This window comes from Lepidothrix coronata, unplaced genomic scaffold, assembly GCF_001604755.1.
Source record: "Lepidothrix coronata isolate B3197 unplaced genomic scaffold, Lepidothrix_coronata-1.0 Scaffold1, whole genome shotgun sequence".
Taxonomy (NCBI): Eukaryota; Metazoa; Chordata; class Aves; order Passeriformes; family Pipridae; genus Lepidothrix; species Lepidothrix coronata.
Genome location: NW_016690181.1, coordinates 11,411,785 through 11,437,737, shown reverse-complemented (window position 1 = coordinate 11,437,737; position 25,953 = coordinate 11,411,785). Strand labels below are relative to the sequence as shown.

General features: G+C 38.4%; 1 protein-coding gene across 10 annotated transcripts in view; it reads right to left on the bottom strand.

Moving 5' to 3' along the window:
* The window catches only part of BRSK2 (BR serine/threonine kinase 2), a 320,754-nt gene extending 296,669 nt beyond the window's left edge, over positions 1–24,085 (bottom strand). For 6 of the 10 annotated variants that reach the window (XM_017812785.1, XM_017812794.1, XM_017812809.1 and 3 more), the window contains exon 1: positions 23,641–24,039. In XM_017812785.1, the coding sequence (XP_017668274.1) occupies positions 23,641–23,734 (94 nt within the window). In that variant the 5' untranslated portion in view covers positions 23,735–24,039. Of the gene's footprint in view, positions 1–23,640 lie in introns of all 10 variants that reach the window. The other 4 variants (XM_017812798.1, XM_017812814.1, XM_017812823.1 and 1 more) reach the window with 2 other exon arrangements.
* Positions 24,086–25,953: the final 1,868 nt, after the last annotated feature.

Here is a 25,953-nt window from a genome sequence, read left to right as displayed (position 1 = left end):
ACAATTGTATGGTGTACATTTAGATCAACATTTAAACAAACGTACGTATACAACTGGTATTCGTGAGCTCTATGTATTCAACATGGACCAACAAACAGAAGGATACATCATCACCTGTGACGAATGGTGAACAACTTTTGTATTCTGCTGGGCACTCAGAATAGCTGTTCCTATTCAGAAACAATTACTACTGAATAGTGTTTTACAAATGAAAGTCTTATGATGATATCTGTAGATTGACAAAGGCACAAAAAAGGATTTAGCATACACATGCAACTTTAATGCATTTTTCAGAGTACTGACACTCCTGTTTCAAACTATGTGAGGGGAGACAGCGAAGAAAGTTAGTTTAAACCTGTCGGTTATTTGTATTATGAAAATATTCAGCAGAGGAGGGCATCAATATGCAAGGGTGTTAGTTTTTTAATATATATACATTTTGCAAGAATAAAAGATACATTTCTTGTTAAATTACTTTTTTTTTTCTTTTGCTTCTGGCAATACTTAATATCCATGAAGTTTAATATTCAGAATGCACATTTCTCTGGGTAGCAACTGCTCAGCCAGCACGAAGCTCCCTAAGAGGATGGGTCCCAAGGTGTTTATGTAATATGAAAACAGTAGCAATAATCACCACATTTTTATCTCAGCTTAATGAATTAATTCTAGATCTCTGTTGCTTGAATAGCTGAGAAAACAGGAAGTGTTCAAGAATGATGTGACAAATGAAGAAGCAGTGACTTACACTATCAGCCTGTGCCAGAGACCATCCTTTACAAGGATAACCAAGTATCCATGTTACAATATGATTTGCTATGACCTTTCTATAGGTCGCATAAAGTTGATAGGAATTTTATTATAATCACCTTACAGAGCTGTACTCTAGGCATGCTAAAAGCAGGTGTCCAATTGTTCTGTTTTTGATATTCCCCGAATACCAAATAACTCCTACTTCAGAAAGGCTTATATGCATTCAGCAAACAGAACTGGCCCCAGGGCTGTAATACACTTCAGTATTATCATTTCAACATGACTTGCTCCTGTCTACAGAGGTACAAAATTAAAGTTGCACAGAATGGCAAAAATATCAGTAAGTCCACACCTACCATGGGAAGCAGGACTTCTCAGCCTCACATAATTTTTCTTCACCTATTTGCTTTGTTTTCAAGGCAGCTATTACTCCTGATCCATGACATATAGAGAAAAGCAGCAGCTCTCCCCTGACTATCCAAAACTGAATGGGAGTATGACTTAATTTTTAGAAATCTTCATAGACTTCCTCCATCACTTAAACTGAAGCAAATGTCAACCACAATAGTCAAGCCATGATAATAAATAAATGCTGGCACTGCAGGAAGTGATAAGGGTCTAAATCAAGGAGCAGATGTAAGCACAAGTTTTGCAGTTGCTCCCATGGACTTCAGACAATGCAGCCAACACGTTTTGTCCTACAATATTTCTATGTACCAACAACCTCATTGAGATTTAAGCGTCAGATTGGAAAGGGCATTGTGATGGCTCCATAAGACTCACAATGCCATAACGTAAGAAGGAAACTACAGGAATCTGAGTAGTACTTATGCAATAAAAAGAGAATTAACTAGAAAGAGTAAATAAAGTTCCATTGTGTTACAAAATATCAAAAAAAAAAAAGAGATTTCACCTAAGTCTCCGAAGTTATTTAGCAGCTATAAGACTTCAAAGATTGGGGTAAGGAAATTAAAGAGCAGAACTATCCTTCCAAGAGAGTTCTTTCTGTAGTAACTCTCCTCTGTTAAAGAAGCATCCACTCCAGCATTGTTAGTGAATCCTGTACTGACAGAAGTGAAATCAGGTTAGTTTAAAGCAGCCAAGAAGATTCTCATGTGTCAGCATTCATGAACAGCAATTTTTGAGTTACTTTGAAACTTATCCTCTCTCTTATGTTGTTGTCAAATTCAAACACAAAGAACCCAAGTAACAGGACTTCTATTCTGTATGGGCACTGGTCTAGTTCTAAGATAGGATCTACAAAGAGGCTAAAACCATAATTTCTCAATCTGACAGCATTTCTCAGATCAAGAGTTAGATATTTAAATGGCAATACCTAGCATTTTTTAACTACACTCCATGTATTTTTCATCACTGTAAAATATTAGTCATATCCTTCTTCGGATTGCAACCCTAAACAAAATAGTGATGTACATTGCAGGATGGTAAGAAAGAACTGTGTTACAGCTGATCAGAGAACCAGTCAGTTTAAATCAATCCTGACTTCAATACAGCTACACCAAATTTTCATCAGATAAATATATGGTTTGTGGTTTCCCTAGCAGTTAGACCTTTCTGTGCAACTAAATCCTCACTCACCTTCCAACTTCAGTGAGAAGTGGGGGGGAAATAATTTCCTAACACCTGACTGAGTACAGAAGAGAAGGGAAGGTTCTAGAAAAAAAAATATTTCCCATTTTGTATCATTATAAACAAATTGGTTTCAAGAGAAAACAGTCCTTGAATTAAATTTATGATTCAGCCAACTTTCTATACTAGACAAAAAGACAGACACGAAGACAACACAGCTTTGCTTGGAAAAACAGATCATCATCATCAAAACTACAGAAATGTCTGTCTTGAAGGTCAACTTCTCTGTTGGGGATTACTCCCACTTAGAGAGGAAAATAAGCCATACACAGAAGTCAACTTCCTGTGATAGTCTGTTCAAGAGAAGACATTGTTCTCATGTACGTCACTGAACGTGTGAGAGACCTTGTATTAGTGAATAACAGGCACGGTAGAGCTTCAGCATATTTTTTGATTCTACACCATATAGTACTGGGCCAATGCCAATAGCAAGGCCTGCTCCAGAGCCACCTCCGGGAAAGCGGACACTACCACTGAAACAGAGGCTTCTCACTACCACAGGGAATTTTCCTGTTGATCAAAAAGAACTGAAATTGGACTACTTCACAACAAACCCAGCAGAGAATGATGCTTTAGACCCTTCCCTTATCCTCCAAAAAGGAAGAAAAAGAAGTAGCAAAACCCTGTTTGTCTCCCTGATTCATGGCTTCAGCAAGCCCTAGGGGCAGAACCTGTGGATTCAACATGACATGCAGGAAAGGATTCATTAATAATGGCTATGCTTCAGGTAAAATGCAACTCTGCAGAAAAATAAATAAATAAATTAACCTCTTACTACTTGTTTTCCTGAGCTCATTTGCTATATGAAACCCTTACACTGGCCTTGTGTTTCCATGGAACTGTATTTCAGTCAGTGTAGAGACCACAAGAGATTGGCTTCAAGTCCCTGATAGGGAGTTTGCATTGCTGAGAGCTCACTTCAAAGCTGAAGCATGATCAGGACAAAGCTTCACAATGCAGCACTGGAAAATAACTATAGTAAGTTGTATCAGAATCTCATTATAAGCAAATGCATCGTTCGAAACACCAGGCCCTTTAGATCTGTTTTTCCAACCTTAAATCTCTAGATACAAAGTAGTATTTCTGAGCACTTGCACGTAATCCAGATGTTGCTCTTCTCCCGCGCTGAACTGAAATCATAATTCTCAATTCTGATGACACAACCCATTCCCTTTCAGCAATTGATTGCAATGTTGCACAAATGAGCATGACTTATTCTAAGTAAGCTGGAAAAGTTGATTTTGGAAACTGAAATGCAACTTTAACTTGGCTTCCCATCTAGCACCATAAACAGAAGTTAACATAAAAAGATACCTCTAAGTAAGACAAATTTAGTTTAATTAGAATAGCTTAAGATATAAGTGATTTTACGGTATCCAGAAGTTTGTTTGCAAGGTTCTGAGCTGGATTCCTATCAGACTTCTTGCTTCAATATACTACCCATCACTGAGTCAAGTTCCAGCATAGCCAATAGACTGTTCTAAGCAGCATATACAAACAGCTATTTCCTTTCAGTAACATTTTTTTCCTTTTTTCTCTAGAAATATGCATCAATTTTTACTTTCTTCCTAAAGATAACAAGGGTATAGAGAGGCTGCAGGAACCTCAGACACAGCACTTACTGGTTTTGTGCTGTTTCACTACAGTGTTTAACTCATTATGACATGCAGGATAGGCAAAGACCTTCTGATATCCAAGGTCATTCCTGAATCACAAATATTATTATCAAGAGTTTCAAACTCCCTAAAATATCACGTCAGAAGGCATCTGTCACTAGTTAATAGGAGCTGTGGGTTGTCATTTAAAGGTCCTGCTTTTTTCTTCCCTTCCTACAAAAATTTCAGATTAAAAAATAAAGGCTAATAAATAAATCAAAACAACGTACACAATACCCAGGGTGGTCAGCAGGTAAACAGACCAATCCATGCCTTACGCAGACCCTGAAGCCAGCACTTTTGGGGGTTAGGGATCAAAACAAATGGGAGACAAAGAGGGAGGCTGCTCATTAAATAATTATGGGGTTTAGTCTAAATGCTAAGTAAAAGAGTCATTGCGTGTTTAGCAGATGCTACTGTGTAAAACTAAATCCACTAAGATACAAGCGTGCTCCTCTCTTTTTCTCCCTGCTCTACTTCATCAGCAGGATTTCCATGGTCAGACAAGCATCCACTGAACAGCTGGGCACAGTTTGCCAATTTTATAGCAATCAATGATCACTGAACACAAGTTCTCTTCCCAAACCAGAAGCATCAAAATAATAAGCTTGAAGGGATAAAAAATTCTTCCATCTATTCACATTTCTACACCCTTTACACTGCAGCTTTATTTTGTTTGGGTATTTTGGGGAAGTAGGAAAAAGAATCACCTTCATAGCTTTTCCTCCCTCATTTGGGGCATATGGAAAAGAATAGTTTTATTTGGTCTGTCCATTTGTTGATATTTTTGGTGACACACAGAAAAGCAAATCAGACATCAGCAGATCCTGTTATATATTATGAACACTATACTTCAAAAAAAATGCCCTAGCTCCTATACAATACCAAGTCTTCAACTTTCAAAACAGTTTGTGTAAGGCACAGTATCAACATTACAGGTGAAAAAACAGAACTGTCAATAAACAAGTCTCAAAATAAAGAGATAACTAAAGAAATCAAACCTGCTTGGCTCGAGTCCACCCATTTTCTCACCTACTTAGAAAGTCTTCCATGAAAAAACAAAGAAGAAATGGATTTTCCTTTTAATCAAAGCAAAAGGATAGATGGGTACAAATGAGTCACTTCTTCAAAATTTCACTTGATGCTTTAGGCATTGGGGGACCCTTTATGGACTTGCTTTGAAAAAAAAGCTACTTTACAAATAGAAAAAGAATGCCACAACTCTCAACACCTGGATACACTAGTTGTGACCTTTTCAATCTCAGGATATCTCAAGTATCCAGCAGATTGCTACTTCTGAATTTTTCCTATGGTCACACTAAGACAGACCACCAGAACTACAGATCATGATACATCAAGTTTGTGGTACACATTCTAGACATGGCATCAACACTTAATTCAGTTCTGAAGGGGTTAATTGGGAAATTTGATCCTTTATATTGCCCTAGGAAATACACAGTACATCTCTGATTAATGTGACAGGATGCATCAGTTCATAAAGGGTGAAATTTACCCTTGCATAGTAGGCTAGCACAAGACCAATACTTAAGTCCTACTTAAGCACTTAAAATATGAAACATCAAAGCTTGGTGGAAAGTCAGCATGTCAGCATGACTGTAGATGAAATTCAGTGTCAATAAATGTATAACAGAGAGACTAATGTGAATTATTAATATACATTTCTGACTCCCAAGTTAACTGAAGTAATTCAAAAAAGAACTTATCATTACTTTGGACAGCATAACAAAAATATCACCTCAATGTGCAGAGGTAATCAAAACTGACAACAAAATGTTGAACAATCAAGAAGAAAATTATGCTTGAGAACGAGATAATGCCAATGTATAAATCACTGGCTTAAAAAATATATAGTATAAATAGGTAACATTATGAGATCAGCAGCAAAAACAGTGAGCGCATGAGGATACCAGGACAGAATTAAAATATACAGACATTCTAGTTTTGAAGACCAGAGTAAAAAGAGACATACTAGATAATATTAGACAAACATAGGATGATAACAGATATAGAGATGATACAGTAAGAATTCTCCGTTTTCTTAATACCAGGATGCATGTTATCTTGACAAAGTAAAATGGAATAGTTTTAAATGGAGAAGGAAGTAAAAGGAGAAAAGGACTTTGAGGTTATTTTTCATTCATTTGGGGCAATATACAATCACATACATCTGAAATACAGATGGATATTGGGAATAGATTCATATCCCTATATTAGAATAAAAATCAACTGACAAGCTCTGACACATTCAGATAGAAGGCAACTACTAACCAAGATACTGGAGGTAAAAAAAAAGTAATCCCACTCTTGGTGATTCTGAAGTCAGCTGCTGCAACATTCCTAAACCTGTCCACTGAACAACACCTACTACACTATACTGTAACGAGAGAACACCAGTCTGATACAAAAACCGCTGTTTTATCATAGCATTGCTGTTGTGCCCATCAAGAACTAGGCCGTCTAAAACTGATAGCAGTGCAGAGTAGAGATAACCAAGACACTTTCAAATTAGTAAATGCAGGTATCAGCCTGACTTGCTACAGCAGTCTGAAGCCTCCTTTTTGCCTGGTTAGTAACTGCAGCGTGGACATAACACAAAGTTGAACTATGTTGATGTTCAGGCTCGACAGTGTGAAATGGCATGAGATTTTGGACAATGTCCAAGGCTGATCTAAAAGACAGGCTCTTTTACAGTTTTACATCTCACTCAGAGGGGAAAAGTATGTTTGTGGTTATGTACTGATCTGGAACAAAAACCACTTTTCCTGTATGCATTCTCCTGAAATTCAGAGATGTTTAGGTCTCAGATTTAAAATCTTACCTGTAACCAAAAGTACCAGTGTTTAACTGTGTATATTTCACCATGTGACTCTTCATCATTGGGCATTAATGCAAAATTAGTAACTTCTAGGCCTTCTAATGGAAAGGAAAAGAATTACTAAAATTATGAAGTCTGACATGGAGCAAGCTAAGTACTGGGAAGGTACCAACAGAGTAAACCTCAAATGACGGACCATCCTTATTCTCTCACGGATTTAATTCCAGCAAGGAATTGAACTACCGACTTCCCCTTCCTTACCACTTTCTGCTGTCAACAGTCAGATAAAATAAACCTAGTCATACAAATTTTTATCAAGATCTCTTGAGACAAAAAGAAGGAATTTCTGGACCAGAGGTCAAGCATGAGACTTCTAGGCCCAAAGGTCAATTGTCTAAGAGAATTTGTGGATAGCTTAGAAGAGAGGCAGTATCAAAGCCGTGGCTATTATATCAACACAGAAATACAGCTGCTATAAATTCAGAGACCACTTACTTACATAAAGAAAGTAAAAAAAAAAAAAAGGTAAAGAATACAGAAAGGCCTTTTCAAAGACAGAAACAAATACGTACCTCTTCTCAGAAACAGTGTAATATCTAAAACTTCAGACACAAAACCCTTTCATAATGCGTGTGATTTTGTATTTTTCTCAAGTAGCAATGTTTGAAACAAGAAAATTCAACATCTAGACCCTTTGCCAAATTTAAAAATTTTAGTCTCTGCCCTTGTATAGAAGGTCAAATCCATAACTAGTTATGCAGCACGAAGTCCAAGACTCTTAACCAGATAGCACCACTTGAGGATCTAGCCCATAGTCACAGAACCTGACCTTTATTTCAGTTACACTGTAGAAAATAAATCAACTCCAACTAGAGTTATACAGATAGTAATTCAGGCTGTTTCTGTTGTAATCCACAGTTAAATTGTGTTTTCAGTGAAGCACAGTAAATCTAAAGTAAGACTCGATAGCCTCAGAGCCATCATGCCACTTTTACAACAGCATAAGCAAAACACCTATTTGCCCATGGAGAGAGGCAGACTCTGTGTTTCTTCATGATCTCACATATCCCACTTTTCCAGCCTCTCATTACATTAAATACCTTTTAGTGTTTCATAATACGAGTGAGCTTACAGTCAATCACACTCCATGGTGCTGAGCTTGCAAAGCAGCATGGATCAAGATCTTTCCTTTCCCTTTGAAATCCAAGTCTGGATTGCTCCAGCTTGTTTTTCAATAGAGCAGTATTTTCAAATGCTACAGTTCGATTTTACAATGCTGCTGGCAAGGCTGGGAATCAAGCTAAATCCACATGCATCCAGCAGGGAAAGTTGCCACAGGGAAAGAGTGAAAAATCAAAGAGCGAGCACTAAGATGATCCTATACCACTGACTTGCTGAATGCCAAAGAATAAAGGTTTAATATAGCACCAGAGAAATAAGAAAACCAAAAAAGTTACTTCCAATACTGTCAATAGTTGCTATGACAGTCAGAGATGGGGTTTTTGGAAACACAAAACTGGAGGGAAAAAACCTTGCTGCATATGTATTGTTTCTTTGTCACCCACTTACATTTCAATTACTAAATGCTTCTCTTCAGCAGTATATGTCATTTTAAATAAGCATCACAGTTGACAAGAGAATGCATCATGGGGTTTGGGGTTTTTTTTTGGTATAGCTTGTAATCAAATAGTATTTGACTAACATTTCTATCTATACCCTTTAATGCTTATGGTGTCTTTGCTGAAGTTGTTTACATGTAATTCAGGAGCAGCAACTACAAAATATTCTCACTTGAAACAACTTCCTGGTAGTACCCATTTGCTGTCTTCAGTACAGTGACTCTTATAAGAACATATGGTAGACAGTAATGTCCATAGTAGGATATTATGCTGCTCTGCTGTGTCAAATGGCTGTAAATCCACAGAAATGTCAATGAAAAACCAGAGCTGCAACAAGAAGGAGAAAAAAAAGGGTGTAGCAGGAACAAAAATCTGACCCATCATTATGTGAGAATTTTTTTGTAAAACACAATCTCTGAACAAAATACAAATGGTACAAATGTAACGACCAGGGAGAAGTTTAGACTCTCATGTAAAGACAGAGTCTATAACAGCCTGTTATAACCAGAGGAAACCAAAAACTACAGGACAGTGTTGGTTTAAAACTGACATTTAGATACTGTTTTGCGTATGAACTGGCTCACCTTGCACAACTTCCAAAATGTAGGGAAATAGCACATCTATCCAACTTCACAGCAGGACAAATATGAGGATGGCAAAAATTGCATTGCAAAGGTCACATTACCAAGCGCGTTCAGTAACAAAACCAGAACCAATAAGAAAGCAAATGAGTTTTAAACACTTTCCTTTCAAATTTCAGCATTTCTGTGGGTTGAGAGACAACAGCAAATCAAAGAAATTGTGCATTTTACCCAGGCTACTGACACTATAATCACAGTTGCTTTTCTGTTAAGGTTAGGGAATAAATTCTTGGTGATTTAATTTCTCCTACGATACGTGTACAGCTACACAGGGATCAACACAAAAGCCTTACCAAGTTCCATACTCTACCTCCAGCAGTGGCCATAAACTACTTGAATTCATTTTTATGCTGGAAACAAACATAGTTTGAGATTTTCATTAGAAAAAAATATCATTAACAAAACTGCATGTCTTCCTACAAAGTATCTATGCAGTAGCACAGTGGCAGATACAGCATGATTTTGACATTTACTGGAGTCCTGGAAAGGAAACAAGCCAAATGCAACATTGGCACAGCTTTAATAATTTCAAAAAAATCATTTGCACAAAACCCTGGCTTACCATCTCAAAAATAGGAAGGAGTAATATTTTAATTTTATCTATTTTCTGAACTCACATTTTTACCTCCCAGAACATAACTTAATACTTCAAAATAGGTCTTAAGTGGAATTCAAGTTATAGCTAAATCTCATATTAGCAAAAGGGTAAATTTCACTCCTAGGGTGCTGATAAAAAGATTCTCCCTCCCTATTGGCCAAAATATTTTTTCCAGACAGCAGCTTACAATATGACTATCTTTAACGCCCATGTAACAGACTTGTAAGGTCATTCCTTAAAAAAATCCTTTGATATTTCAATTTTCAAGTTCATCAGCAGCTTCCTCATAAATGCCTGCATTCCTAGCAGTCTAGCCTCGCCACCCATTAGCCTCTCCACCCACTTCACACTGACCTATACCCTTTCCAGGCAATAGTTCTGGAAGCTGAAACTGACTGAAATAGTATTTGGTAAATATAATTTTGCCAAATGAGACTCTCGGTATTATCAACTGGGTGTATCTATTAACCTTGCTTTGTACCTTACTTCAAATTTAGATTGGGGTGGCGAAAGGAAAAGAGATGATATGGGACTATACAGCTTAATTTGAGACACTCTTAAAGGCTTCTCTATCAGTCTATCGGAATCTCCAAAGATGACTTAAAAGGAAAAAAAAAAAAAAGAAAAAAAGGAAAAAAAACCCCACACCACCAGAGGGCTGCTGCCTGCAGAAAAATGAAACTGCTGCATTTTAACACTGCAGTAGAATTCTACCAGCTCCACAGAGGCATAAATAAAACTGACCAAGTTATAAATCTTTTGTAAGTAGAACACACAGCATCATACGTAGTTTTACTCAGTGACATTTTGTTTGAGAGATCAGGGACAAATGCCCCTAAGGAAAGAAGCAACAAAAGTCAGCATAGTCACAGATTGTCAAAATGGGAACATCAAAGCAATTTTTCTATTTTATTAGATACTTAGAACAACTTTAGTTTTAAATGCAGCCACAGAGATTTCAGCATTTATGTATCAATATTATAATAATCAAAAGGAGAAGCTATGGAAGACAAATATAGCATAAAAAGATATCATCACCTGGACAGATGTAGGGTGCACTCCATAATCAGGAGATTTAAAACAAACAAACAAACAAAAAATCACTATGCCTAAATAGTAGGGTTATTCCAGGCCTTTTCATGATGCTTTTTATTTCTGAAAAAGTTATCAATACTAGTTGGCTAACCCTGTCAGTCCCAAAAGGAAAGTCAAGCATTATCTTAGTTTTACAGCAGATCATCATTTAAAAAAAAAAAAAAAATTAACTTGCCAAAGGCTTCACCCCAAGTCAGTGGCTGAGGTTGTTAAGGACAGTGAAGACTACATAGTTATTGTTTCTGAATAATCTGCCTTACAACTGCACAGTGACATGAACAGAGCCTGTATTGTACCCATCTCTACCACTGTTGAAGCCAAGAAATGACTCGGTCAGCATTTTAAAGACCACAAGAGTAGTGACCCAATCCTCTGAAAAGTTCAGTAGTACCTTTAATTCAAGGGGCCTTGAGAGTACACAGTAGTCCTGCACACAAGAATTAGAACTCTACAGGATCAAGCAGAAGGTTGACACACACACACAAAAAACCCCAACCTTGAAATTAAGTCACACATATACCAAGTGTACAATGCATTATGTATAAAAATGCTTAGCATATCCACATCTGACACACTATATCAATTTGTAGCTGATGCAGGGTTTATCAACAGAGCAAAACAAAGGCAACTCTGGTACAAGTAAATAATAAGGTAAAGATGGGGAAGACAGGACTTCTACACAGAGCAAGGTTCCTCCCTGTTTCACTTCTCCAACCTTCACTGCCCTATTTTCACTGTTGACTGTGGCAGGAGAGAATAGCATTACGTACCAGTGCTGGAGTTCCACCTCTGATTGCAGGTTACACACACCCTTTGACCAGCATCCTTGGCCTTGCCATGTTTTCAATCTCCAGCATTTCAACGAGAAGAGAAGGACTTAAAACACAAGAGTTTCTCACTTCTCATGGGCTCTTCAGAAATTCACAGTAGACAGCTGAACAGTAAATATGATGTTAATTCTGCTATTCTAATCAAGGTATTTATGAATTCTTAAGAAGCAGTCCACAGACCACCTAGTTCTGCAGAGCCACAGGCACCAAAACACTGAGAATAAAAAAGAATTGGTGGAGCTAAAGAGGCTTCTCAGCTGTAACTCATCTGATTCACTGGTGATAAGAGTAATGGCGATGACAGCACTAATGACACAGATCCAGAAGCCATGCCTATTTTTGCAGCATTTTTTCTGAGCAGGATGAGCCACCTGGTAATAAGATGGCAACTGTCCCAATCATACTAGTAGTCTGGCTGTTCCTTTCCGTAGAAAAGATGGAGTAATGATAAAGGTAAGGACAATTTCTGCATCCTGAAACTTAACGCAAACTGATTGGGTAATTTCAGTACAAGTATGTGTGGAATACTAGAGAAGAATTACTGCTAAAACTATTAAAACATTTGTTTGCCTTGATTTGTCTGTTAGCTGAGCACAGACTTCTGCTTTAAGGATGAAACATAGTAATTTATAAAATGCTGGGCCTGTATTTTCAGTTTGAATTGAATTCGCTTACAGTATCGTTCCACTTAGTGCTCTAATTTGCCTGAATATTCACTGCAGAGATGTATTCCTAGGCTGCTCTTAACTAGAACACTGCCAGAGGTCTGCCTCTGCTGCCATCAATGAGAAGCTTGCTCATGAGTCAAACTCCCCTCTTAGATAAACTTCAGCAAGGCCTTGAAGTCACTAAGAATGCACAGATTTAACTGAGTGAGGAATTTGCCTAAGTAATGTCTTCATCACAATCAGGAAACAACCAGAAGTAAAAGAGATGTGATTTCATAAATATGAGCAATGAAATAAACCACAGAGCCAGAAGAAAAGCAGCATGGGACAAACCCCAGAAACACTAGGACAGATCATTCTTTGTTGTCAATGATTTCTGATTTTAATTAAGCGTTGCTGATTTATAGGAGTACGAAGTTTGGGGAAAAGGTGTAGATTTAACTAGATTCAAAAGCTAACAAAAATTATTTAAGGCTGGTGATCATAAAGTGTAAGGAATCTTAAAAGCTGTGCCACTCATAGCTATGTCTTTACGAAAAAACAAATGCTCGCGTTTAGTAGGGCGATAGTGCCTGTGTCATTGCCAAGTTCTAATATAATACTTGGCTTTGTCTTTGGTGACGATTTTGTACAGACAGGCATTGCAAACACACAAACAGCTCTCAGTCTTCCTCTCAGCTTTCTGCAGGAAAGGACTACTTCAAATACTGCCACTGTACCAAAATGGATACACGGAGGAAATACAGAGAGGGCTCCCTTCTTCCCACACTCCCGAACGCTGAGCTCAGCTTGCAAACAGAAACGACCAAGTTCAAGTCTCCATCATCCTTGCTTTGCACTGCTCCAGCAGCAGAGAGTAGGCAGGAATCCAGCCTATCAAGCTGTCTGGGGATTCCCCCAGCATTAGGGTATCTTAATGTAGTTTTAGCATCACTTTTTCCTTCTAACTTCGGTGTAAGAATCTTAACCAAGGTGATGGCTATATCTGAAGATTATATATTCCAGCCATCTTGATCTGCCACTGCAGCATCTCATGTTCTTCAAAACCAAACAAAGATTAGAGAAGCTGTGCTCTTTAGGACAACTTTCCTTCAGCCTGATTTTTTTTTTAAGGAAATCAAATTTACATGTTCAGGGTGGCTGGCTGCAGTTCCTCCATAAAATCAAAACTGATTATTAAGTTTCAACCAAGTTTGAAAGAGCAAGGGGAGTCTCTAAGATTCTATAAATTTAATGGAAAGTGCTGAATGTCTGTGAAAAAATATAAGAGATTCAAACTACCACTCCTACAACAGAAAGAGTAATTGTGATTTAATCCTTAACATATTACAAGAGAAATAAAAAAGATGGCCAAGCAGCAGAGATAGCTCCAAATGGGCCACAAACACTGTCTTCACCTAGTCCACAAGACAAGGGACACAGAGAGAGCAGGAGCAAAAAGGGAATATAGGGTACAAAACTGGAAGAAATAAAGTTCCTTAGATCCGCAGTTCATTGAGCAAGTTATGGTTTAGTTGCATAGGCTAACAAATAGCAGAAGAGTTGAGGTTGGAAGTGATCTCCGAAGATCAGCGAGTTCAACACCCTTGGTCAAACCACAGTCAACTAGAGCAGCTGCTCAAGGCTGTATCTAGTCTCTTTTTGAATACATGCAAGGATAGAGACTTCCCAGCATCACTAGGCAACCAGTGCCAGGTTCAACCCACTCTCACAGTGGAGAAGCTTCTTCCTATATTTAAATGAAACCTCCTATACACACACAAAGGCCTTACTAGGATTAGTGCCTTAGCATGAAAGAGATTACATGCAGACAATGTAAGACAAATTATCTTTCCTCTCAGTTCTCAAGCTAGGCAAGACACATGAAATGTGGAAGAAAAAAATACATCTAAAAGAGAAAATAATCCTCCATGGACACACAGTACATAAGTATTAATTTCCCAAAGACAACGTATCTTATATAAGAAATAGGGGAAAACCATAGGAGTACCTTATTTTTCAGTCTACCATGACCATACAGTCAAAAAACCCCAAACCTCTAACAATAATATATGCTTATTTAGATACAGGTTATGTTCTTGAGTATTTCTACCAGCTCTTCTAGCAGTAACCATCAACCTATTTAAATAGGGCTGAAACGATTAAGGCTCTCAGCCTTAGAACTGTAACATCCCCAAAGTTTTCTGAGAATACCTTCCTAAAGAAAACCATAGACCAAACCAGTACCTCCCGACAGCAGGTTGTCCCAACATGACAGCCAAGCTACCCATCATTTAGAACCTGAAAATATGATGAGAGCTTTGTAACAGAATACTGTGAGAGATCAGGAGATTCCAGTATGGTAAAAATCTTAAGAGTCAAATCCAACCCTTAATCTTAGGGACAGCTCATAGTTATTAAAAGGAATTCACACAATCACTGAATGAAACTCACCCAGGGCAAATGGCTGGCATGATGAGTAACTTAACCCTCAGCTGGCAAACAGTCACCAAAAGACACTAGAAAATTTTTAACATCCCACACAGTGCATTTTACACCACAAAGATTTGGGATATGAAGCCTTATTTTCCTCCTTAAACTTGTGCTTTAATTCAAATGCAACAAGATAGTAGTCTTAGCAAAGTCTTTTGCTGGATGAGCTCAGACTTTATCAGAGCAGGTTTTGTTTTTTTTTAAATAAAACTTTTAAAAAGGAAATCATACATCTCCAGCTCATATTTAGCTGCAAATATGTTATAGCAGATCCCTCTTCCTCATAAATGATATTACCATAAGGCGGATGAACCAACACTATGAACCCAGGCTTTGCTGTGCCTCATCCTGGACCAAAGCAACAAAACAATCACTTTCCCAGTAAGAGTATCTGTGTAGAAATCTAGTGTCTACATTGCTACCCACACATATAATAATTAAGAAAAAGAGCATATAAAGACAGCATGTTGTTTTGTAAGTAGAAGCAGGCAGCCAGAAAAGCACTTACTAAATGGATGCCTGAAAACAGTTTTTCATCTTTTTTTGCAAAAACCAAAAAAAAAAAAATTAAAGGTAAGGACTTCACTGGAAATATTACCATGCCTATAATTCCTATATGGTGTTGGAACACTAAAACAAAAAAGAAAAAAAGATAGTACTTGCACACCACCCTAAGCCACTTGATGGTTTCTCCCCTCAATTCCCCCCTACACCCTGCATTAACCCATTTACTGTCAGTTGATATTGCAAATCTTGGTGCAAAGTTTTTACCAGCAATAATCTCCTTTTCCCAGTAACTGGTAGGTTATTTACTTTCTTCCAAACTCCTTAATTATCAAATCACTGATTGTTAGTGGGTGGATCTTAGATAAGAAACTGAAATGTGGCCTGTTCTCTGCAGTAAGCTATACAAAGAACGGCCCCTTCCAGTCTAACCTTACCCCTTCCACCATCCCAAATTAAAAATGTTTAAGTGAAGAAGAAATTAAAAAAGTATTTCTTATCCTCTTAAGCAGCCAATAACCTTTATCAAGAAAGCCAAAGTAGGTGCAACAGAAGTCTAAAAGGCAGAAACTGCCTAGCACATCCATGGGGTGCAAAACAGTAAGCTCAGCCACTAGAACTCTGTGAAAGAGTTATTTAGGGCAGCTTTAGGGCTACTTTATGTCAGTTGACAATTGTCTCCGTGGCCTTCAGAAAATAATAATTTTTCACAAAATAAAACCAAGAGCACTAACTCAAGGTAAGTGTCCTTCTCTACCCACTCCATCACTAACTGTGCATCAGCCACCTGCACCAGCCTGAAGGTGACTCTGCCCTTCTACGAAGGCAACAGACCATTTACCAGAGAATGTACCTCGATTTGCTTAAACACACATCGTCATTTACCTTCTTTGTCCATACTGTTTTTTATCCTTAGTCTCACAACACACTTCTATTTATTAGCCTTTAAAAACTCTTATCTCAAGGTCATTGCAAAAGAAACAGTATATTCCTGTTTACACAGTCCACAGGACGACTGCATTCTCGTAGGCATCTCTGCCACAAATGACACATCCAAAAAAAAAAAAAAAATGCTTGCAGCTACATCAATAGCCAGTAATACACTTTCATAAAAGGAACCAAAACAATTTCCAATGTTCCACCTAACCTCCATTTAAATCCAACTTGCAAAAGCTATGAAGCAATGAAAAAAATCTTCAGGATGGATTTTTTTTTGTGTGGTTTTTAACATGATTTTATCAGTAATGTTTCTAGTCTGTAACTAGAATTAATAAAAATTTTGTATCCCTATTCAAAATTAAATGCAAAATAAGTCAAATGGAACTGGATGAACAATATTAATAGGCTCTAAAAGTAGGAATTTAAAATTAATTAAGTTTGATTTGGTCACATCTGTGAGCCTTTTAAAAAGCCTTTCTGGAAAACACGTTTTTCAGGCATGGATGCTCATAGGACTCATGTCCAAATTGTCCAGGAAAACTAAATTTTCAGTTTGCACTTGCAAACATCTGTGTTGGACATGCTTGCACAATGATACAAGTAGAATGCAATTCTGTCATGCAATATATCCATCAGACTACATTCAAGAGTACAATTCAAATCTTTGAATACTACTTAAGTGCAACCAATCCATATGTGAGTTAAGACAGTTGGGGAAAGGAGATAAAAATAGTTGTTTGCCAGAAAATCTGAATCAAATAAGGATTTAAAGGAAACCACTCTGCGTTTACAGAGACTGCAGATGAAGACGGTTCAAGTTCATTAAGAACACTATTTACAACAAATTATTCACGTTATTCTACAGATCATTATGGATGTTTTGTAGAAAAACATAATGTTTATGCATGAACTGGAAATGGAACAATCTTCTCATATTCCATAAGCAGAATGAACAGCATTATTGACTAGGATTGCTAAACATCCTGGGCTTGTTTAAAACAAACCCAGAAAATTTCTTTGGGATATTTCTTAATAGAACAATCCACAACAAACAGAAAGATTCCACCTTACTCATTTATCATGGACTCGATGATCTTTCTGCTGAAGTCAGTTCAACTTCACACATAGACTGACTTCACAATGGCAATTTACAGTATCTCAGCATTTGAAGAGGACCACTCGAGCATTCATTTCTGTCTCTGCCTTTACTCTATCTACATGGAAATCTACATCCAGGCTTCCACCTCTTCTTATTATGAATGTTCTCCTATGTGCACAATACAGTCCTCATGCAATGTCTCTTACTTCAGAGGACATTACTTCCAAACTCACTTCCTTTCAAATTTCTTCTGGAAGCTGGAATTCGTCCACCATCGACATATGTTCTGTATTACCTACTTACTAGTTTTTAGGTGTGTATCAACATTTATTATTGTCATTGCAACTACTGTTTAGCTCTCTAAAGCATTCAACATTAAAGACTTTCCAAAATTCAATGTATGGAGTAAATTTATGGTATACGGAAAAACATTGCAATGCTGAAAAATTCAAAACATACAATGGCTGCTCCACTCAGTTTACAAAAGAAATTTTAAGAACCCATCTAAAACACTACATTTGGCCTTTTCACAGAGTCACAGGTTTTCTAGAGATGAGAAAGAATTCCTCTCTAGAAGTAAATTCTTACGAGAAGCTTTTTTCATTTTTTCGACCTCTCTCCTCACTCTAACGCAGTCCTTCCCACCATAGGGGCACAAAATGACATGAAAAGTAGAAAAGTGTTCAAGCAGTGCAAAAACTCTATTTGTGAAATCACTGCTTTCGTAGTTACTGCTAGAGTCTGAAATGTAAGTATATAGTCGTAGAGTCCTACTCATTTGACAGTAGCTGAATTTTAACAACTCTTGGGTGAGAAAGCTTACTGTGCTTTACAAAGAAAAACAATAATTCAGAGCCTGCTGCTGTTTCAACAATTTCATAGTAATTGTGCTAGTGATATGGGGGTAAAAGACTAATGGCATGCCTCTACAACGTTTGCAGAAGAATGAAAACTAAAAATAATTTTCTCTGCAGTTAGCAAACAGGAATTTGATTAAAAACCTCAAACAAAAAAAACAAAGAAGAGTGAAAGTCTTAACAGGGATTATCAGAACTCTGCAGTTCAGACATGCAGCATGGTAATACTAGTTTACTTCAGTCACTAAGGCAGGCAAACAGTACTTTTGAACAATCAGATCAAACATATATAAAGTTAAGAAAGACCAAATCTCTCAAAACTCATAATCATTACTTTATAATCCATGAAGTCAAAGTCACTATGATATAACTTTTCTAGGCAAAATTTCATTCTTAAGACCTCTACTACTCACAGTATTGCCTCTAGAATTTATTTCTAGGATTACTAATTAAACATTTAAGTCTTCACAGACTGTCAAGATAAAGGGTATGGATTCATTGTTTTGAAAGAAACTTTCATAAGGAAAGTAAAGTATATGTATGAAAACATTATTAGTATACCTACTGATTTGTTGTTTGTTTGTGTGTTTAAAAAGGCCATGAGAAAAACTACAATGATTTACACCTCTTACAATTATATATTCATCCATACAGCTAAATGGAAGAAAGCTGTACTCTTCAGATTGTCTCTTGATCCAATACAGTGGGTCAGAAAAACAATTACAGTAGTATGAATGAAAAGGATATACTTTGTTTAGCCTACTTACCTAAGGAAACCAGGCTTCTGAGATCACACTGACCACCCCAACACCCCTTGAATAGAGCTGAAGCTTTCACTTTCAACCAAATTTGACAGAGAAAAACAAAAAATTAATAAATTTCAGTCTCTATCAGTGTCATGGAAACAGATGGTTAAGGCTGTAAAGAAACATCCTGTTTAAGCTCCCACTAAATAAAAGGCTATTAAATTCACTAAACCCCAAATTTAATGACTTCTGTTCTTACATAACCCAACAGTGCACTGCTGAACACCTCACTTATGGCTCACATATAATTAACATGTTATACACCTAAACAGCTGCAAACTATATAGGATACAATGCAGAAAAGGGAACCCCTACACTTTTTGAGAAGGTCAAAGTCCCGTGAGTTTCAGGCAGGACTCTTTGTACCGGGCTTAAAACAGAATGAAAGGAACAAGACAAACGGATAAGCAACATTAAATTTTTCATGAAGTTTATCTCAAAGTGAGTAGGGTAACTCCCACTTAGAGCTAATGTCTTATTGCTTGTAGACAAAGCAGCATTTTGGAAATTTCAACTACACATTGAACAGGTGCTACAGGAAACAATGATGCTGAAGCCTATACAGTGATTGTCAAATGAAAACACAAGAAAGCCCTCCAAAATGCTGAAGACCTTAACAAGAAACACAAGTTCCTCATCTTTGCACTCATTAATAAGTATTCACTATAGTCAATTTGAATTACTGTTGAGAGTTTCAGGGGTGAAATAGGGGTTAATGAGGCTAAAGAAACACATGAACAGAGATAACTGTACAATTCTCAAAAAATAAAGCAAGGAGTATGCAAGAAGCTGATTTCACATAAAATTAGTGGCAAATGGAGAAAAGCCTCTATTTTGCCTAAAACTAAAACACTGCTTCACAATCAGGTGTGACTGGGGCTTCTCAAGGTACACTATTTCCACATGTGTTATCATAATGTGACACACATCCTTTGCTCATTACTGTTAATTACAGTGAAAACCTCCTATAATGAACTGTAAAAGAATGTATCAATGAAACTGAGATAAACTGACCTTTCCCCACACACCCATATTTATATAGCAGTGATTTTTTTTTACACTGACAGTTCTGTAAAATAATTTTTGAGTAGAATAATCAAGATTATGATGCTTCTTGTGTTCTTGTGAAATCATTCAAATAAAGATTCCATGAGCTATTCCTTCAGTTGCCACCGACAAGAGGTGCTCTGAATTCAACCTATTACAAAAGCAAACCATCTCGCTACGGTATTCAAAGTAGACATTAAATTTATGTGCTGCATTATTAAAAATAATTTTCATTCCCACTAGCAGCAATGTAACCCTCTTCCCACTTCTCTGCCTAAGAGGCCCTAATCCCTTCTTTGTGGCATCACTCACCCTCAGCAAGCGTGACGCACCAGCCCAGAAGGCTGCTCAGGACAAATTTTGCATATCTGATCCACCAACAATTTCGGTTGTTACCCACCAATTTGAACAGAAGGCTTTTCCCTGCCAGTTTTGCCCACCCATAGCCAAGTGTCACCAGGTTCCACTGAAGTCCCAGATACCGCAACGTCTTTGCAGGGACCAGCAGGCTGCTGTTGGTAAACACTTTTTTTCAGATTTTAAAGTGGCAATCACTGAGAAGTTCACAGAAAGCAAGCCAGTGAAAGCTCTACTTACCATTAAGTTCTCCCTCCATGGCACCCTTTCTAGGTCTACTCTGAACTATGAATGAACCCACACTCCTTCCCAAAAGCCTCTTCTTCTGATCTCAGTAAAAGCAGGTAAGAGTGATTAACACATTTGTATAATACTAATGTATCTGGGAGCAAACATCTGCCTATCTGAAATAACTGTATAGAGTCAATAATTTTTTATTCCAAATAAAAATGATGGATATGAAGATCACTGCAAAATGGACAGTACTTTGCAACACAACTTATACTTTCTATTCATCATTACATTTTGCCACATTTTCTCTCTCACTCTTTTCATGTCCTTGGGATAAAAAAATATTCCAAGCCATTGTCTCCTAATCTTTCAAGCTTTAAAGTCAAGCTCCAAAGGAATGATTACAACCACTACTTTCTTCATCTGTATGCCACTGCAACCCAAATGCAAAAATGACAACATACTATGACAACATACCATGGTAAATCAGGCCCTCATACTGCACTGCTTGTCCTCTTCCTAAAATGCTGCAGGTTGCCTGCTTACCCTCCAAAACAAGCAGGATGAAGATGAGCTACATGCCACACACTGTTCATGCTGTTCTGCAGGCTCCAAAATGGGATTAGCACAGAAAATGCGAGAAGACCAGGAGGCATATTTCCATATTTAGCCATGTATGTTTAATACTGAGTTAGATTTCACCTCAGTGCATTATTCCATTAATCAAGGGCGGGTATAACAAGAGAGACATAGACTGACATCAGCTACTTTTAAAATTTCTCTTCCTCTTCCCCCCACCTCCAGCTTCTATGACACCATGCATTGTGCATTTCATGTGCATTCATGTGTGCAAAGAGCAGAGACTTATCTATAAAGATCAGTTATACGGTAAAACTGCAAAAGGAAACTTTCACCCTTGTCCAGCTGGTTGAATAACTGCAGAGGCCAACAGCAGCAAGCCTCTAAATACATCCTGTTCTTCTCCCTCCACCCCCACATCTCTAATCACTTAGGAGGAAGATAGGAAGATTAGCAGAGAGGAAAAAAAATAACCAAAGCTGCAGATAACCCTTTAGGACCACAACGTCAGGCTATAAGAACATGGAGCAAAAGGTTAATGCAGCCGTATTTTCAGGAACCCCTAGCACAACTGTATTTAAAGGGGAGGGAGGGGTGCTGAGAATGTGAGACAGGGAGAGAAAAAAGGAAATGGTGATGAAGGCAAAAATGAATTTGTCATCTACAGCTAGCTCTTTGATCACCTGGAGTATCCAGGAAAGGATATCAGCAGAAATAGGGCAGTTTTATTAACAATACACCACAATTTTTCTTGTATTTTCGTTATCATCATCAGAACAGATTTTAGTAAGAATACAGCTGCAGAAGACTTACTGAGCTATGCCAAGAATAAAGGTGGTACCTAAAACAGTGACAGAGAACTACCTTTAGGAGCTGATACACTGAAGAGATTTGAAAAAAAAAATAAAATATAAATAAAAGTCACTTCCACTAGAAGACAATGTCATCTTCATCCATGTCTCTGAACGGTTGCTATGGGGTTGTGAAGAGGAGGGGAAGGATGGGGGGGAGGTTATAATCAATCATCTCAGAAGAGCATTGCTTCTTACAGAGAAAGATCTGGATTTTGACTGTGTCCCTAAGAAAATTGCGGACTGCAGAGCTGCTGCCACGCAGGGCAGTGAGGAAGCAGGCAGAGTAGAGGCAGCAGCTGGGGCTGGAAACGCCTATTAAATCCTTTAGACAACAGATGGGCAAAGCTCGGCTGGGTTATAAAAAAAAAAAAAATACACCACAATGCATCATGTTTTATTGTCCCACCATAATGAACAACACTTAACACCCACATGCCCAAAGAAGCCCCCCTATAGCTGATCTTACCCCTTCCCTAAATAATAATCTCGAGTCTCAATCCACTTTTGGGGGGCTCCCAACCCAATGAATTTGCCAGATGCCATTGCTTATTGCACCTGTTACTAAAAAAAAAATAAAAAAAAAATAAAAAAAAAGGAAGACATTTGGGCTTCATTTTAAGCACGGTTTTCTTCCAATTAATGCTCCCCTGCCCTTGAAGTGAATATGCTATCCATGCAAGCAACAGTAAGTCCAAATCTTGAACGCATTCAGGGGATCTAATTATGTCATGTAGGGCAGAGGCACCTGCTCTCTGCTAATTCCCTCCACTCCGTTTCCTCTTTTTAATATTTCTTACCATTGTTCCATTCAGGAAAATCTGCTGGGGGCGAGTTTCATAAACAAGCTTTAAGAAAAATAATTAAATAACCTCCCTTCCCCCCCTCCCAATCCCTCCTACAAAAACACAGCATAACCAGAATGAATTCTGCTACCAATCCTCTATTTTTCCTTTATTTCAGACTCTACCCACAAAAACCACCAGCCCATCCATCCATATTTGCTAAATACCCACAGCAGTCAGTGCCAGAGACATACCGTACGTATTTCCACCTCCCCCCCCGCCTCAACTGCACCTTAAGGACTACACCCTTTTCAATCATGATGTCATGAAATACTGCTGGTGACTCCCCCACTACCACCACCACCCCCTCCTCGGTACTACAGGCTGTGAACCTTTAATTTCAATATAATTTGATTAAAAAGAAAATGCTCCTAAGTAGGGCAGTGAAGAAATGGATGTGAAAATTCACCACCAGCAGATCATCTATTTTTTCCTCTGCATGCACTCTGCCTGTCATTAGAACAACACCCATTAGCAGGAGTAATGAACATAAAGCATCCTGGGCTTTTTCTTTTCTTTTTTAAAAAAAAGAAAAAAGAAAGAATCAAAATGAAAACTAAAAATAAATAAAGACAAAAATCCCTTACGAATATTATCTGCACTAAAACAGCAAATGGGAAAACCTGAACCCTCAAATATCCCATCCCCGACACCTCACTGGCTGCCACAGCACCTTCCCCCTAGCACCGGTGCTGCTGCAAAAGAACCAACCTGTTTGTCCTTTTCCTAGGGTTTTCTCCAAACGATAGGGTCCAACATATTGTGCATGTTGAGCTCCGCTGCCTTCTTTCCCCGTTGATGTCATTTCTACCTGGATCTGTAATTCTGCAATGTGTATGTGCTGATGAGCTGGAATTTCTCTCTCTGCAGCTCTTTAAATTCCCACTTTGCAGCTGTGCAAGCAAAGCACTCTTTTTCTCTGCTTTAGTCCCCTTGGTTGCAGATTTTCGTCTTCCTCCTCTTTCTTTCCTCTCTCACGTGCGTGTTCTCTCTCTGGGTCTGCTTGGGACGCTGAAAGACGAAAGAGTTATTTTAATGTTCAAAGAGGGGGATCTACGATCCAAGCCCAAGGAGCATGATGCTGGTGATCGGAGCTCCGCACGCCTTGTTCTCTCTGGGAGCTGTTCAAGGGAGAGCCAGAGCTAGAGCAGCGGAAGAGCCGGGGCCGCAGCTGAGACTGACATTAAAAGCAGCCAATCCCTCGTCTCCCATCTTCTTCTCCCCTCCTCCTTCCACTACCTTTTCTTTTCCATCAGCAGCAGTTGCTGCCTCTGCCTGCTACAGAGCATCAGGACCAATGGCAACAGCAAACACCTGAGTTCATCTGCCTATTGATAAGGCACAATTAAATATAGTTTAATGTGTATATTATTTTAAGACCCAAACATCCACTTTTTTTTTTTTAACTTCTGAATTCTTTTCCACTACGCAGCTGTAGTTGCAGATTGTTAAAGAAAAGGTGAGACTGTGGCAGGAAATAGGAAAGGGGAAAAAAAACTACTTCTGAAAATAAGCTTGGGAAATTCATTGATTCTGTTTGATTCTGAAGGACCTATATCTCTTGGGGGTTTTACCCTTTATAGAGAACCTTGGGGGAAGGAGGGGGGTGAAGAGAAAAAAAAAGATAAAAATAATAGGGCCAATCCTGTAACCAGTGAACTCAGTGACAGACCTGCTTTTGAATTTTATGGGAGCAAATAAACTTCAGGTCCTTAGATGAACAGATCAAAACTAGCACAGCCACTCTCTTAATTGGAAACGCAACCAAAAATCCAGGGATTCGATGATAATAAGACTGATTGCTAGATCCCCAGGCTTCATATTAGCAGTGTAAGAAAACTTTTACTGTTCTTGCCCAAGTATTATGCCTGTCTTTAACCTTCAGAGCTTAAGGAGCTGGATGAAAGAAAAGATTCTGCAGATTTGCTTCCAGTTCAGCACAAGCCTATGTATTTTCTGGATTCAGTACAGTTTCAGCCAGACTCCAGGGCTATCAAGCTGAAACCATTACCATTACCAAGTGCCATTTTTACCTTCTTTTCCCTGTTCCACTCCAGACTGAAAACTCATCAAGATATTCCTATTCAAATTCCAGCTGAGCCACAGAGAGCGCAAGCATTCTTAAGTCAGAGAGGGAAGTCTTAACAAGCCTGTAAAAGGGAGAGTAAAGAGAGGGCAAAACTTGAACAAGCCTTATCTGTTGCTCCCTGAGAGAAGACTATTTCAGGTTTATTTATTGATTTTTTTGAAGACGGAAATTTACTTTGTTTTAATACTTATATCTACAGACAGCAGGTGCTCTTGTAATTTGGAATAAAACTAGAAATTGGCTCTTTACCTGTGCCACAGACAACACAACTCTACTTACCAAGTTGCAGAGGAGTTAGTAAGATGAGGAGGCAGGAAGAAACCAGGCTAGTAGACTGAAACCTTAAACCAATTCCAAGGTATCCTTCTGTCTGCTCAGGAAACAAAACGCCAACATTTGCTTTGAAAGGAAAAGCCCTGCTTTGCTCTTTATGATTTACCTTTACTCACTTCCAGACTGTGTCACTGCAGCAACCTGCCAGCAAACTCCAGAACACCCCAAATCATCTCCATTCCTCAGCTTCTCCCTCCCTTCACCCTGTGTGACCAAGCACCAAGACTCCTTCCATGCTGAGGACTGCCTCTGTGACTTTCCAATGGCACCCTCTGCCCCCAACACATGTTTACTTCCCCCTTGCTACTAAACTCAACTCCAAATTGCCACTTCTCCAAGCTCCCTTCTCCGTATCTTTCATTAAGTGTTGTTCTTCCCCCACGTCACCACAAGCCCATCCTTGCTGCCCCACACATTCTCCCCTCAGAGCCCTGGTGTGTCACCTCATGCACCTGATCCTGCAGCCCCTCACCATGGAAGAAAGGAAGTTGGGGAAAACAATGCCAGCAACCGGGATGGCACGTCCCCATGCCATGCTCCACTCCCCTCTGTCCTGCAGCCTCTGGGAGAGCCTCAGGACCAGAGGAGGGGACCAGAGAGGA